General features: G+C 38.4%; 6 protein-coding genes across 8 annotated transcripts in view; 2 read left to right on the top strand and 4 right to left on the bottom strand.

Annotated features, from left to right (window-relative positions):
• Positions 1-6,218: 6,218 nt before the first annotated feature.
• Positions 6,219-6,530, bottom strand: LOC146738918 (histone H4). The gene has a single exon (XM_085503962.1). The coding sequence runs from the start codon at positions 6,528-6,530 to the stop codon at positions 6,219-6,221; it is 312 nt and encodes a 103-aa protein (XP_085360088.1).
• A 1,102-nt stretch (positions 6,531-7,632) lies between these two features.
• On the bottom strand, positions 7,633-8,007 carry LOC146738917 (histone H2B, gonadal-like). The gene has a single exon (XM_085503961.1). It carries the CDS (start codon positions 8,005-8,007, stop codon positions 7,633-7,635), a length of 375 nt encoding a protein of 124 aa, XP_085360087.1.
• Positions 8,008-8,336: 329 nt separating this feature from the next.
• On the top strand, positions 8,337-8,714 carry LOC146738916 (histone H2A-like). The gene has a single exon (XM_085503960.1). The coding sequence runs from the start codon at positions 8,337-8,339 to the stop codon at positions 8,712-8,714; it is 378 nt and encodes a 125-aa protein (XP_085360086.1).
• Positions 8,715-9,533: 819 nt separating this feature from the next.
• On the bottom strand, positions 9,534-9,845 carry LOC146738915 (histone H4). The gene has a single exon (XM_085503959.1). The coding sequence runs from the start codon at positions 9,843-9,845 to the stop codon at positions 9,534-9,536; it is 312 nt and encodes a 103-aa protein (XP_085360085.1).
• Positions 9,846-10,947: 1,102 nt separating this feature from the next.
• LOC146738914 (histone H2B, gonadal-like) lies at positions 10,948-11,322 on the bottom strand. Its single transcript, XM_085503958.1, has one exon. The coding sequence runs from the start codon at positions 11,320-11,322 to the stop codon at positions 10,948-10,950; it is 375 nt and encodes a 124-aa protein (XP_085360084.1).
• A 1,991-nt stretch (positions 11,323-13,313) lies between these two features.
• The window catches only part of LOC100373660 (telomerase protein component 1-like), a 33,745-nt gene continuing 30,418 nt past the window's right edge, over positions 13,314-16,640 (top strand). For all 3 annotated transcript variants that reach the window (XM_085503222.1, XM_085503220.1, XM_085503221.1), the window contains exon 1: positions 13,314-13,479. The gene's annotated coding sequence lies outside the window, so the exon portion shown is untranslated. The remainder of the gene's footprint in view (positions 13,480-16,640) is intronic.

Genomic DNA, 16,640 nt, shown 5'->3' with positions numbered 1-16,640 from the left:
GCCAAAACGGCCATTGACAAAACATGGAACGACCCCAAAACTAGCCAAACAACCCCAAACTAGCCAAACAACTAAAAAACGAGCCAAACGGGCCAAAAACTAACCAAATGAGTCACAAACAAACCAAAATTAGGCACAAAATCAAAAAGAGTGAGTGATCAGCCATTTTGAAAGGATACTAGTACATTGAACTGGCAGTTGGAGGCGCTGTTTTCATCTCGCTAATTAGGCGATGTCCCAGAAGAAGTCAACACAAGTAGATAAATAAAAAATAGTAATAAATATATGTACATATGCAAATAAATAAATAATAAAATGATAAAGATACTAATACACAATTATAATACATCAGAAAATCATAAATTGGTCCATGGCTAAGGACAATACTTGGTGAGCGAGTAACACACATTTTACTTGAGATCTGACATAATCTCCTTCTCATCTTTTAGCAGACGCCAGGCGAACTCGTAAGCCAACTGCTTTAAATAGTCGCACGAACTAACAAGTATTTGTTTTATAAATATACCGTTTTAATTTTGATGCGCGATACGCCCGGTGATATTTATTTTATTGGGCATTTTTCATAAAAAAAATCGTGAGTAGATTTTGTCAGAAAAATATACAGAGAAAGTGTCATGAAACAAACGTTTAAAAAATAACTTACTCCTTTAATAGAGCGAAAGACAATATTACAGGTACAGGTACACCGTCGTGAAAAAATCTAGGTCAAAACTTAAGAACAAAGTAATTGCCTTTCTGCTTTTCTGCCTTTCAACATTTCTATTGTTCAACTCCTAATTTTTTGGGCGAGTATGCATAGTGTGTCAAAAAACCCGCTTGTATGCATAGATATTGTGTTGTTATAATTTCCATGGTAACATTTTAACATTGATTGGTTGTTATTTCCACGCCACCGTGACGTCATATAAATCATTCGTTACTGTGACCAATCTTTATTTACTTCAATATCGCTCTTCCATTTTATTTTTCAACTACATGCCATAGCCATAAACTGTTGCATAGCAACCGTTTTGCGATCTAAATTACAATTTTAGCTCTTCAGAAAAAAATACTGGTCGCCATTATCACAAGTTACAACCACAGTCAGCTGGCGCAAGCCACAGGCGCTCGGAACGTTTCTTGGATAATAAAAAATGACCTAAAGTAGGGTCGGCATAGTTAGTCAGTCGCCGGTACATTCGCCCACCACTCATATGATAACAGATTTTGTTATCGGTTGGGTTAATATTATCCCAACGAATCGTATTTCTGTGAAAGATTGGCATTTTTGTCCTGATTTGTAGGAATCTGAAAAACGCGTTTTACAACTTGTCTTATTTAGTTTTATGTCGCATTCAAGATGGCGGCCCCCATATAGTAAATATCGCATTTATTTTATTATCACGCTTGCGCCAGCTGGCTGTAGTTACAACGCAATTTTTACACCGCGTAATACTGTCCTTTGTGAAAAACGCGTTGTAATATCCCTCCATTTTAAGTTACAGGCCGAGCGATACTGAGCAACATAGTAAATAGAAGTTTTTATTTTTATTGTAATTTTACAGTTTTTTATTCTTGCCACACATTTTTTGTGTTATCTTTTGTTTGTTTTTCCATTTCTAGCACAGTCCCTCTACCCCGTTCAGACTTTATTTGCTGGTTAATAATTATGTATTAGTGATTTATTTATTTATTATTAAAATTAGTATGCATTAGGTTGTTTATTGTGTTATGATTATTTACTATTTACCTACTCATTCTATCATGAGATTTTCATTTATTTATTCAGTTCATTTACATCTCTTCATTGGGTCGTTTGGGGACAGCGCCCCCAACTGCCAGTTTAAAGTATCTTTTGGCTCGTTCCATGTTTTGTCAATGGCTTACTTCAGAAGCGTTGCGTTGATCAAGATGGCCGGTAAAAAATGGTTGTACCAGTTAACGAGTATTCGCTTGTGTACCACTACGCAAAATACATTACAGTTATGGAAATCTATTCTAATTCCTCTAAAACAATAAATTGTTAAGTGTTAAATTGATTTAAATGAAATACAAATACATTCCCATAACAACAACTGCAGTACGGCATGGCGGGAAAATCATACACTGGCGGCAACAACAACGGTAACACTCCACTCTACATCCACAAACATCTTATCATGCAAATATAGTCCACAATACAACTAGAACCAGTAGAACGCCAAACATGAGCAGTGTAGAACAGCAAAGCTCTCGACAAACGAATATCTATAACGGCCATAGAGGGCGCTGCTGGCAAAACTGCGCGTACGTGAAATAACTCCACTAAATCAGTTACACTCTCACCAAATTACTCATGTACAATAATTACTCTAATAAAAGTAATACACAACTGCAACAGTACATGTGAGTACAAGCATCTCAGGAACACATGAGTAATTTCAAAATACATGTATGAAGTGTTACACATTACTAAAAATAGCAAACTAAACTACTGAGGACTAATACTAGTAGTTCAGTTTCTAGAAGAAGATTCAACTCCTGTATTGGACACTCTAATATTGACAGTTTGTTCTTTCTTCTCCCTTTCTTGTCCAACTTCCTGGTGCCAACTTGAACCTTGACCTTTCTAACTAATTTGTCTTCAGCTTCTGTCGTCTCAATGACTATACCCATTGGCCACCCCATGCGTGGAACTTGATTATATTTGCGGAGAAGGGCAATGTCTCTCACCCTGACGTTTCGCCTTGGTGTATTCCATTTCTGTCGCTGGATATTTCTCCCGCCACCTGCCCCAAAATTGCTCGGCCAAATACTGAACCCTTCTCCAGCGTTTCCGTATGTACAAGTCCTCTTACAAATTTACCTGTGGGGGCAGGGATGCAGAGAATTTCATCGTGAGTTGATGGTTTGGTGTGAGTGGCTCGGGACTGAAAGTTACTGAGATTATCTGTTGTAAGAGGCCGACTATTTACAATATCCATGACTTCATATAGAAAGGTATGAAAAGATCAAGTCGACCTTAACACCACAGAAGGACTGATGAAAGAACACTACAAATTGTTTTGATTTGACATTCCCACGCGCCACCAAAATAACCAGCATGAGGGGGATTGATGACAAACTTGTATTGATGTGCTGTTAAAAAAACACTTGGATTCTATCTATATCTAATTCATTTAATGCTTCTTAGAATTCATGTTTTGCGCCAACAAATTTGGTTTCCTGGGCAGAACGAGCAGTCTTACAGGACCTCTAATGGCAATAAAACAATGAAGGTTATTAATGAAACTATCTATTGATTATGAACTGCTCTAGAACTCATGCAAGTGAATAATAGTCCATGTAATGTTTATATTTCAATGAACATAAAACAGGAGGCTTTATAGTATTCAGTGCCTAGCTTACAACTAACATCTTTTATTGTACTTGAACTCTACAGTCATGTGATACATACAGTCATGTGATACATACATTAATATATTATGATAATGACGATACTTAATACTTCATTACGTAGCAATATGTCACAGTCCATATTTATTGGACTCTTTCTTTCTAGTTTTGACAACAAAGGGACCAAAACAGTCCATGTCACAAACTCTTTACAGCCCTTTCATGTTGTCATGATTGTACATATCGACATTTTGAATGCACGATACTTATGGAATAAGTAAACAATGATTATGTGTGGTTGATTCACTTTATTAAAGAGTGAAAAAATGTAAATTTTCGTCCATATTGCATTTTTAAATATTACGCCGCGGCTTTTCACCGCACGTAATACCTTTTGAGAACGTGGATGTATGCACTCGTTCGAACATCAAACATAGACCGAGCTACGACAGCAAATATTTATACTATGATTTAATTATAATTCTTGAAAAGTTTTTGAATAGAATCAGAGCCAAGCATTTTACCATATCTTTATCAGTAAAGTTGTTTGTTTCTATTTTCAGAGACAACCGCCATGGTTTCGTATCCATCCCTCGGATTCATGAACATGTGGGGTGTATAAGAGGACGAGAACTTCTATCGAGTTTCAGATTTCATTTCGCTTATTGGTGTGTCTATCGACGTCAATGGGTTAAAGCAATATGTTTGATCGGGATAACTAACAGCCATTTTTGTGAAATCTTACGGTGGGGCATCAATGCTATAATTGAGGAGAATATCCGCAGAGATACGATATAGGAAAAACGTAATAACGGAAAGTTAAACCATACAATTAGTGATAAACCGTTTGTTTAGAACATTAAATTTACATATGCGGGATTGATTCGCACTGATGCGAAGGGGATACTGTGTAAACTTTCAAAGCGCTAAATTCCTTGCTTCGACATAAAATTTGCATTATCAGAAATCCAATGTAGTTATTTGAAGACGTATCGCATAATCCGGTCTCAATCCAAATACATGTACATAATAGTAGAGATACAACCGGAACTTTTTTATTCCCAAAACCATGGCAAGACGTTCCTTTTCAATTAATGTGTGATGCGACTCGGACACTAAATGGCTAACTTTTCCCTAGCGAGTGTTACTGGGAAAGCAACATCGTCTTAATAACACAAAACAATCACTGAATAACAAATATCAAGACTATATAAGCAACATTTGATATTGTAGATATTACAGTATTCAGAAATTTCTGGGTAAATATAACTTTAAAAATGCATGTTCGCCAGGGAACTGTTAGTGTCAGTTTATGTCACGTTTAAGTACACAAATTTAAAACTGTTAGAACATGACTGCAAGCGGACTAAATTATCGCCGCCTTGCTGTATATGACAAATAATGCAATGCTCGTTTCGTGCCATCCATAACGCGTCGAATTTTGATTTCGTTTCACTGATTTGGAGAGTTTTTGCAATGCTGTTAACCCTCCAAAGTAGCTCAAAATTATAAAGGTATAATATAAGTAATCCATTGCCAAGCAATATATGTCACTCGATATTATACAGAATTATTTCCTTTATAAACGACATTCGTTTGTATAGGTAATGCACAATTAGCCAAAAAAATGTTTGCGTCGCTTAAATATGTAATAACCTTATAACAAAGCCCAGAACAAGCCGGTCACTGGTAGCATAGTGGTTGTTGCGTCAGACTCATGATCGGTAGACCCAAATTCAAATCCTACCATAGGCTGAACCTCAAAAAGGTCGACCCCTCCCCTGGGTGAGTGTGCCACAGACTCAATGGGAAGGCCAATTCCACTGGCCGAGATTCATTCACTAACGAATGCGACTTTGGGGGAACCTTGGTTAAGGTCCGCAGGTGCTTGTGTTCGACCGGGCCTGGTTGACGCCAGGATAGCGCATTACAAATTGCCATTTGACAGAGAGATGGCCAAACAGCCCCGTCATGTAGTTCTAAACATGAATATGACTTCTGTGGCAAAATGCACTATGTGTCGTCACTAGCACTTGCAATTTGCACATACAAAAAAAAAAAGTCAGGAGAGACAACAGTGACACTCAATGTCCGGAACTGTCGCCTGGCACAAAAAATATTTAAAAAAAAAACCCACAACCAAATAAGGCCTTGATTTTGCAAAGTTCAGTTTCAATATTTATGTTTATTGTCACATAGATTACCAAGAAAATTCCAATATCACATTATATGAATGAAATCACGGTTAGACTCATAGTTGCTGTCGACATAGGAAGTAAAGTAAGCAAATAACACCGAATAAACGGCAAGGTAAAGACTATGTCTAATTATAGTAAATACGTACTGCGTGCGTGACTCGAACCGGCGCTCGCGTACAGCACCAAATCGCCTAGCTTCACGCTACTACACGTCTTCCCCTCGGCCACCGGGCATCCCAAAAATTATTTCTCAGTACTTATTCACTGTTACAATGCTGTACCATTACTTTCACCATCCTACTACAGCCAGATCTGAAGGCCTTTGCCGCATTCTGGCCATGCTGTGTGGCGCGTATCGCGTGGACGGGTTTCATGTTCTCTGCACGTAATAAGCTCGGTTATTAAGCATCCTTTTTGGGGGATGCCCGGTGGCCGAGGGGAATACGTGTAGTGGCGTGAAGCTAGGCGATTTGGAAAACGAAATGGAAAACGGGCAAATATACTTATACTGACTGGCAAATGAACATTAAATATACGTATATACGTTCACAGACACATACATACATACTATAATACGGTAGTTCTCTTTTTGGAGGATGTGGTGGCCCTGAAAAGGGCCGTTTGGTTTGGGTTTATATTCTACGTTTATCCACCAAAACCGTACAATGTACGACCCTGGCGTTTTAGTGCGTAGACGACATCCATGGCGGTAACGGTCTTTCTTTTGGCGTGCTCTGTGTAGGTGACGGCGTCACGGATGACATTCTCTAAGAACACCTTCAATACACCCCGAGTTTCTTCGTAGATGAGACCGGAGATACGTTTGACACCACCACGACGTGCAAGACGTCGGATAGCTGGCTTGGTGATACCTTGAATATTATCGCGAAGAACTTTACGATGACGCTTGGCGCCTCCCTTTCCAAGACCCTTGCCTCCTTTGCCACGACCAGACATGTTTGATGAGTTCAGTGTATAGAAGTCAACTGCCTAAATTGATCAAATCTCTCGCACTTTATAGTCTGCTTGCGAACGTGAAAGGACTCACAACGCACTTGAAAAATCTTCTGTCAGATACGCACAATGACAAATAATTCGCACCCATTATATTTTACGTTTCAATCAACATCGCCGCTGATTGGCCATTAGTCACAACCAATAGGAGAGCGCGTGGTGGGGTCAATGACCTTTCAGACGACGGTCGAATCCGACTTTAGTCCCACTCTCTTCTTATGTATCACGAACTCGTGTTTGTTTTATTCAGCCCAACACGATCGAAACTGTAAATAATTATTACAGTTCTGAGTCGGGCGACGACGGTAAACGAATGTAGGGCACATTTGACGTTTTAATCAATATACATGACACAGATACTGGTGTACTTTGCATTAAACATACCAGAAAATGTAATGAATCACACTTTCCAAACCCGGTCTCCTTGCTACACGATGTAATGTAAAGCGTACACATTACGCAATTCGTCAAACCGAACGAGCAATGTGTGATTTGCACTTACGTAAACAGTTAGAGTTTGTATTGAATGGACACAGTGGTGGAACAATTTAAGTGTTACGTGTCTTAATGCAAAAGTTACGAACATTGTTAAGACAACGACCGAGTCCACCAACTTTGCTCGCAACTTCCAATTACAAGATGCGACATGGACGAGAACACATTAAGCTATGTATATAGACGAATACCCGTGGTTAAGATTTTCCACGTATTGATATCGCTGTGTTTATTAGCGTTACTTTAACGAATAGGTACATTTTCCAATACGCATGTTTTCATAAACGTTACAACATTCTTATTTATACAACCTTACAACAATAATTCAAACATATTGATTTATTTATTTTATCTGTTTATTTATGTATTCCTTCATTCATTCGTGTAATGGTATATTTATTTCCATGTGTAAGCTCATATATGTCATATAACACTGCATTAGTAGGCAGCTCTAGGTGCATGTTGTGAGTTTTTTTTTTCACGGTAGTTCTCTTTTTGGAGGATGTGGTGGCCCTGAAAAGGGCCGTTTGGTTTGTGTATGACAAGCATACTACTTCGAACTGGTATACTTGGTGACTGCTTTTGTTCCTTCACTGACTGCATGTTTGGCAAGCTCACCGGGCAAAAGAAGACGGACAGCGGTCTGAACCTCTCTGCTGGTAATGGTTCTACGCTTGTTGTAGTGTGCCAACCTGGAGGCCTCTGTGGCGATACGTTCAAATATGTCGTTGACGAAGCTGTTCATGATCGACATAGCCTTGGATGACACACCAGTGTCTGGGTGAACTTGCTTCAATACCTTGTAGATGTAAATACCGTAGGATTCTTTTCTACCTCTCTTTCGCTTTCTCTTGTCGCCAGTAGGACGGGTGGCCTTAGCCTTACCGCCTTTCTTTGCTGCTTTACCACTAGTTTTGGGAGGCATGTTGAACGTATGAGGATGAAGTTCAAAGTGACAGTCATTGGCGTTGATTCACTATTTATAGCGAACGATATGCTAATGAAGGATTCTAAACCAAGCGCGCCAAAACCAAACGAACGCAAGAGAAAACACAGTTTTTTGGGTTTTTTTTCATTCAAAGTGTTCATTGTCATTGTTGAGGCGCTGACTGAATGCTATTCATCTCTATCCTCAATTCTGATTGGAAGTATATATTTGCAATCGGAATCCGGGTCGGGTGTATACAAACAGCCAGTGAGATACCCGCAGTATCATTCTCGTCCTAGTTCGAGCCGAATAGTTAACATACAATCATGTCTGGTCGTGGAAAAGGTGGTAAGGCAAAGGGCAAGTCCAAGACTCGTTCATCCCGTGCTGGTCTCCAGTTCCCAGTAGGTCGCGTACACCGATTCTTAAGAAAAGGCAATTATGCCGAGCGTGTTGGTGCCGGCGCTCCTGTATATTTGGCTGCAGTACTCGAGTACTTGGCCGCGGAAATACTGGAGTTGGCCGGTAACGCCGCTCGTGACAACAAGAAGTCCAGGATCATTCCACGTCACTTACAGCTTGCTGTCCGAAACGACGAGGAGTTGAACAAGCTCATGTCGGGAGTCACCATCGCCCAGGGTGGTGTATTGCCTAATATCCAGGCCGTTCTCCTGCCAAAGAAGTCCAACCCTAAATCCAAGTAAACCACTAAGTATGCACTGCATACACAAACCAAACGGCCCTTTTCAGGGCCACCACATCCTCCAAAAAGAGAACTACCGTAATAATTATAAATGATGTGTGTTGTTGTGAACGAGTGTAGAATTAGCGTAGCACTCAGAATCGCAAATATTATTGTAAGGGAAGGCAGGCCGGCAGCACGGCGAGATGTTATTTGAATAAAAAAAACAATAGTATCTACGCAGCTCAGCTCTCGGTGGCGTTTTTGTGACACCGTGCTCTCCCCGCAAATGTAGCAGTCACATGGAAATGCAAAACAACAATCGAGATAAATGCATTAAAGCTTCAATATATCCATCTCACACTCACCACGTATATACACAATTCGCCAAGCAAGGAAACACGTTGCTATTTGCAATGACGTCTCTGTATTATGTGTTAATATATTATTAGGCATTTTTGCGAGTGCATCAGTTGATGTGAAAAACGGGTGATTGTAAATGAGTTCGTCTCGGTGTTCCAGTTGTGCGAGTGTGCTTCGATTGTAAATCACTTTATTCATGACACACTGTACTGGTCTTCTGATTAGCATTGCATGGAATATGTTATCGACTGGGTGGAGTAGTAAATTAGAGAGCTAGCCTCAGTCGACTTCACTATAGTGCCTTGTTTGAAATGGAAAACGGGCAAATATACTTATACTGACTGGCAAATGAACATTAAATATACGTATATACGTTCACAGACACATACATACATACATACTATAATACGGTAGTTCTCTTTTTGGAGGATGTGGTGGCCCTGAAAAGGGCCGTTTGGTTTGGGTTTAAATTCTACGTTTATCCACCAAAACCGTACAATGTACGACCCTGGCGTTTTAGTGCGTAGACGACATCCATGGCGGTGACGGTCTTTCTTTTGGCGTGCTCTGTGTAGGTGACGGCGTCACGGATGACATTCTCTAAGAACACCTTCAATACACCCCGAGTTTCTTCGTAGATGAGACCGGAGATACGTTTGACACCACCACGACGTGCAAGACGTCGGATAGCTGGCTTGGTGATACCTTGAATATTATCGCGAAGAACTTTACGATGACGCTTGGCGCCTCCCTTTCCAAGACCCTTGCCTCCTTTGCCACGACCAGACATGTTTGATGAGTTCAGTGTATAGAAGTCAACTGCCTAAATTGATCAAATCTCTCGCACTTTATAGTCTGGTTGCGAACGTGAAAGGACTCACAACGCACTTGAAAAATCTTCTGTCAGATACGCACAATGACAAATAATTCGCACCCATTATATTTTACGTTTCAATCAACATCGCCGCTGATTGGCCATTAGTCACAACCAATAGGAGAGCGCGTGGTGGGGTCAATGACCTTTCAGACGACGGTCGAATCCGACTTTAGTCCCACTCTCTTCTTATGTATCACGAACTCGTGTTTGTTTTATTCAGCCCAACACGATCGAAACTGTAAATAATTACTACAGTTCTGAGTCGGGCGACGACGGTAAACGAATGTAGGGCACATTTGACGTTTTAATCAATATACATGACACAGATACTGGTGTACTTTGCATTAAACATACCAGAAAATGTAATGAATCACACTTTCCAAACCCGGTCTCCTTGCTACACGATGTAATGTAAAGCGTACACATTACGCAATTCGTCAAACCGAACGAGCAATGTGTGATTTGCACTTACGTAAACAGTTAGAGTTTGTATTGAATGGACACAGTGGTGGAACAATTTAAGTGTTACGTGTCTTAATGCAAGAGTTACGAACATTGTTAAGACAACGACCGAGTCCACCAACTTTGCTCGCAACTTCCAATTACAAGATGCGACATGGACGAGAACACATTAAGCTATGTATATAGACGAATACCCGTGGTTAAGATTTTCCACGTATTGATATCGCTGTGTTTATTAGCGTTACTTTAACGAATAGGTACATTTTCCAATACGCATGTTTTCATAAACGTTACAACATTCTTATTTATACAACCTTACAACAATAATTCAAACATATTGATTTATTTATTTTATCTGTTTATTTATGTATTCCTTCATTCATTCGTGTAATGGTATATTTATTTCCATGTGTAAGCTCATATATGTCATATAACACTGCATTAGTAGGCAGCTCTAGGTGCATGTTGTGAGTTTTTTTTTTCACGGTAGTTCTCTTTTTGGAGGATGTGGTGGCCCTGAAAAGGGCCGTTTGGTTTGTGTATGACAAGCATACTACTTCGAACTGGTATACTTGGTGACTGCTTTTGTTCCTTCACTGACTGCATGTTTGGCAAGCTCACCGGGCAAAAGAAGACGGACAGCGGTCTGAACCTCTCTGCTGGTAATGGTTCTACGCTTGTTGTAGTGTGCCAACCTGGAGGCCTCTGTGGCGATACGTTCAAATATGTCGTTGACGAAGCTGTTCATGATCGACATAGCCTTGGATGACACACCAGTGTCTGGGTGAACTTGCTTCAATACCTTGTAGATGTAAATACCGTAGGATTCTTTTCTACCTCTCTTTCGCTTTCTCTTGTCGCCAGTAGGACGGGTGGCCTTAGCCTTACCGCCTTTCTTTGCTGCTTTACCACTAGTTTTGGGAGGCATGTTGAACGTATGAGGATGAAGTTCAAAGTGACAGTCATTGGCGTTGATTCACTATTTATAGCGAACGATATGCTAATGAAGGATTCTAAACCAAGCGCGCCAAAACCAAACGAACGCAAGAGAAAACACAGTTTTTTAGGGTTTTTTTCATTCAAAGTGTTCATTGTCATTGTTGAGGCGCTGACTGAATGCTATTCATCTCTATCCTCAATTCTGATTGGAAGTATATATTTGCAATCGGAATCCGGGTCGGGTGTATAAAAACAGCCAGTGAGATACCCGCAGTATCATTCTCGTCCTAGTTCGAGCCGAATAGTTAACATACAATCATGTCTGGTCGTGGAAAAGGTGGTAAGGCAAAGGCAAAAACAATGGAAATGAGCGTAGAACTATATATTCCTATTTTTATTCATAACTATAGATGATCGGATATTATTTATGTCAATATTGTCTTAAATAACCATAGATTCATATCAATAATTCGATAGCCCTCGACTCAGGGTAGTAATCATCCTATTTCCCTGAAACTATTGCCAACTATTTCCATCTGGGTCAAATATAAAGGATGTTCTCATGGCCAGTCAATGTGTCAATTTGTTAAAGCATAGACAGTATAGACTATACTAGTTTGGTGCTGCTAGTTTCTTGCAGGAGTAAGTCATACTATACTGTCGATGTTCGATGTTGTTCCATTTCATTCTAACATGGCTATGCGCCCTCCACCAATCAGATTGCCGGATTCACGATTTATATTCTCTGCATAAATTGAGATTGAGGAATGCATAAACACTAGAATGGTTACAAGGTAATTTGTCACTGGTAACATTTATTGAAACATTTAGCAGTAGTGAAACATCAACGTGCCTCTTTATTCTCCATGAATTTCGTGGGGCTTAAACATTTCAAGTTGAAATCCTGGGGTGGCTGGAAGAGCGTTACCAGTGCACTTTTTTCGCGGTGTCTTGTCTGAACTTTGTTTGAAGGTGTCACCTTGTATGCAATTTTCTTTTTTTAAGTGTCCAGTTTTCATTTTTTTTGACAAATCTTTCAGCCATCCCCATACTTTCAGGTGCTAACTTGCTGTAATAACGTTTAAGGGAAAACCTGTGGTTACTTTCAACAGTTTGCTGGATTCTGATAATAACGTATCTTAAAAAAACGCTTATACAGCAAGTTTTCTAATATTTGTAAAGTATCGAAAAGTATTTTGGTACAGTTTTACTGAGGAAACGGTTCTTTCATTATATATAATTATAAATTTGTGCAAATTTTCAGCCAATCGCGTAATGCAACCCCCGACCTATATCAGTCTAGATCGTTTAAAATAGTATACGACTTTCTCTGCGAAATTCTGAACGCGCATGCGTTATTCCTTCACCAGCCGCCCCATGGGAGGGGAGAGATTCAAAGGCAGTTGAATCCAACCAGCCAATCAAAGACCTCCATGTACATTTACGTCATTTTAAAATTCCAATAGAAACCTCTCTTTTCAGTTTGAATTATGAAATTTATAAACATTTATAAATTTTAAGGGATTGTTTTTTTCTGCATCGACAGTAATTATAACATATATATTCGGGGGGGGGGGGGTTAATTTCTGTCAGACAGTTTTTGGATGGAGCACTGGGTTACTGATTTGGTTGGCGTGTGACTTCTAAACACAGACCCCCCCCACCATAGATCATTCAGGTGAAAAGTATGCCCATTTTAGACCAACATTTTAAGTTTATTATACCCCAATATAAACCGAACCATGACCACATTTTTTGCACGGACTTTCCACCGGGGCATTCCCCCGAGCTTTTTACTCAGAAAATCTTATTATTTTGAGAATATCATTAAATTTAAATCTTTTCGAAATCATATAGAGTCACTTATGCATGTGTTTTCGTTTGAATTTTCCAATATTATTATTCTCTTTCCAGTTTCTGAAATTCCCGGAAGTGATTTCACACGCCCTCTACCACAAACATGTTTAAACTTTCGTTTCCTGTTTTTGGATAACCGTTTATTTGCGCAAGTAGGCTTCGAACGAAGGTCGTGTTCATAAATGCCCCGTGAATGCAAAACATGGGCTATATTTAGCGCATGTATACGGACATGAGTAAATGAGGTATATATTGATGTATACCGAAGTATAATTAAACTTTTTATGAGGTAAGTTTGGAATTTGGATCAGCTGTTGATCGTACTCTTGATGATGTCATTCGTTGCTGGACCCACTCCGCTAGCCAGCTTATCCTTCCATGTCGTTATCGCATAGTTTTGCTACTTTCGTCGCGTGGTTGTTGTGACTGTCACATTTACCGATCAATGTAGCGCACAGCTTGCTGTTTTTTAGAGATAAATGTGCAGACAACATTGACAACTGTTACCGATACTGTAGACATGTAGACTAATATTATTCAAAATGGCGGACCCATTGTTTTTCCCCACTTTGAAAATAAATGAAACGTGGCAACTGGAAACGTCAAACATAAACATATGTTATTCACTATTTCTCCCATCGAAATGTCAAACGCTAATTAAACACATTGATTTGTCCAAAAAAAATATATACACCAAGTTGTCAATAGCAACCACTTTCAGGGCTGCGTTATTGTGATCTTTAGGGGTGTATAGCATTTGAATGGGCGATGACGGAGGGAGGGGGGTTTGATGTCTCTTTCTCTATCAAGACCATTGCATCATCTTTTATCTATCTGAACCAACAACTCTGCCTGGAATAGCATGATATTCCAGCTCAGAAACCCAACATACACGTACCTGTACGTACATGAACAGGTGATTTCGTAATTACACGTGTCAATGTGAGTGACCTTTGGAAAGTAAGCAAATTTGATGATCATAAAAGCACAACCTACATGTATATAATACAAATATATGTTTAAAAATATATTTGTAATTTAATCGATATAAATAGTTTTATAATAAGTTTTTTGTTGTTTTTAGTTCCTGTTTCTATCTCCTGCTACTACTTTTTTCAAGGCCAGTTCTTGGTATGAGAGTCTGTCCTATACATGTACAGTATGCTTATATGTTTTTGAAATGCAGCCCTTTGCTATAATCACCAATTTCTTGGCACAGGATGGATTCATATAACAAATTTTTGTTCCCCTGGCATCTAATGACTCAACTGAATTAATGATATTATCAAAAAATTATAGAAGTTTTGGCGAAATTTGGTCATTTTTGGATTGAGCGTTTTTTTTTGCTCAGAAACACAATGTCGATAAGACTCGCTTTTGAGTTTGTTGTTTGTATAGAAACATAGCAACGTTGTTTTTTGGTGAACATGTTTTTGATATGCAAATCAAGAATTTTTAACAATTCCTCATTGAAACATCTGTCATATAAATTGTTTTCAATTCCCCAAATTTTGACAATGGCTCTAGGCCAGAATGGACTTCCTGCTCACGATTAGAAAAGTAATGAAAAAATGTGTCTGGAACTACATTTAGTAAAAATAAAAAAAGTTGGTGTGTGGACTGGACCTATTTGTAAAGATAAGTAATTTGCCCCATGCTAACACATGGGCTATGGAATGTGTTCTAATGAGAAAATGCCTGCACATCTGCTTTAGTTCATCAGATTTGGGAAACTGTATTGAAAACTTTATCTGTTAATTTTAACTAATTTTACTATCTAGGTATGGCATTAAGCTCAAATAAAAAGTTGAATGTGCAGAGATTCAGTTGTCTTAAAATCAGGTTAGAACATTTTGTTCAAAATGAATTTCCAATTATTCACCATATTTTTGTTTTGTAAAACAGTAAATTTAATAGAAAAAATTGAATAAATTTTGGAAATTTTGAAAAAATGTCAGCAAATTGCTGATGTCCAACTGAATGAGCATCTAAATCACTTCTCAACTATTATTGGTTCCTTGTGGAAAATAAAAAGTAACTAATTAAATATTATAACACTTTTACAGGTATAAAATATTGTCAAGTTACTTCTGTACAGGCTGTACTAATGAACTATTGGATGACCAATAAATGATACAATGGTACAAACACCAACCAAGCACATATTCCGAAAAAACTAATGGTGCAGAAATAAGAGAGATAAATAAAAATCTAGACAAGCACTTCCATGCCCTGGAATACAGAAATAAATAATATAACAATAGTGCTACAAAGTATTCAGATGGGACCTACAGAAATTACAAATACGACATCAAACTATTTAAAAAAAACTACATGACCAAACTAGAAAATGTTGAACTACATGAATAAATTCTTGTCCAAATTTTGCTTCACTTTTTTTCTTATATTCTTCAATATTTCTGGAAATGAACCCTAATTTTGGAGCCAACAGACAAAGTTTGAGTAAATTTTCAGTTTTTACTCAAAAAAATTTGACTATTTTTGTTGCTGCCATCTTAAAATAATTTATTGATGTTACAAAAACCTTAAATCAAACAGAAATTGCTGTTAGCCTTGGTCTTATTTACACCACTTAGTATAACCAACAATAAATGTCCTCTGGTGGTGAGAATGCAAATAGGTTTATGTGTGCATAAAGTGTGATCAGTCTATGCGATCTTGCACCATTTTGTATTTCACAAAATATAGGACAAAACAGTCCGAATTTTTAGCTGTGTTGTATATGCCGCATACAAGTCCCAAAATGTCATTGACAACAAGTCTGCACTTGTCTTAAGGCCATGATTCACAGGACAATTTTTGTATCATTGCATGTTGGCAGACTGCTGTCAACATGTTGCAATTTGTTGATTGAAATGCTCTATTCCTTGCAACATGTTGCAGGTTGTTGATGGTTCTCAACTTGCAACATTGCATGATACACAAATCAACATTTGTTATCAACAAAAGTTGCGGCTTATTGACTTATGTGCCTTTAGCACACTAAGTTGAGAACCATCAAACTTTGTAAATTACAAACCTGCCTATTTTTCTTCGACCTTAAACACAACAGATATGCACATAGCCTCAATAAGTATGTTAATGATTACCCACATTGCTATCCCACAAGTTCAGTGTCTAGCGGTAACTTGTCAATTCCTGTTGCTCAACTTACAGTTTCACAACATAATTTTAAATTTGCTGCAGTAAAACACTGGAATTCACTTGCAGACTCCCTCAAAAACATCACCGACAGAAACAAATTTAAATATGAAATGAAACATTATTTGCTTTGTTAAATTCCTCGATTACCTCCCATTTCCCTAAATTTTTTTTCTTCTTTTCTTCTGCATAAAAGTTCGTTGTACCAGCAGTTCGATTATATTATTATTACACATAATTTTTTAGTCATATTTATATCTAAATCATATAGATTACCTTTTAATTTTC

Source organism: Saccoglossus kowalevskii, chromosome 9 (assembly GCF_978046115.1).
Source record: "Saccoglossus kowalevskii chromosome 9, keSacKowa6.1, whole genome shotgun sequence".
In the NCBI taxonomy this organism is placed as follows: Eukaryota; Metazoa; Hemichordata; class Enteropneusta; family Harrimaniidae; genus Saccoglossus; species Saccoglossus kowalevskii.
Note: the sequence above shows the minus strand (reverse complement) of the source record. Positions and strands in the feature narration are given on the sequence as shown.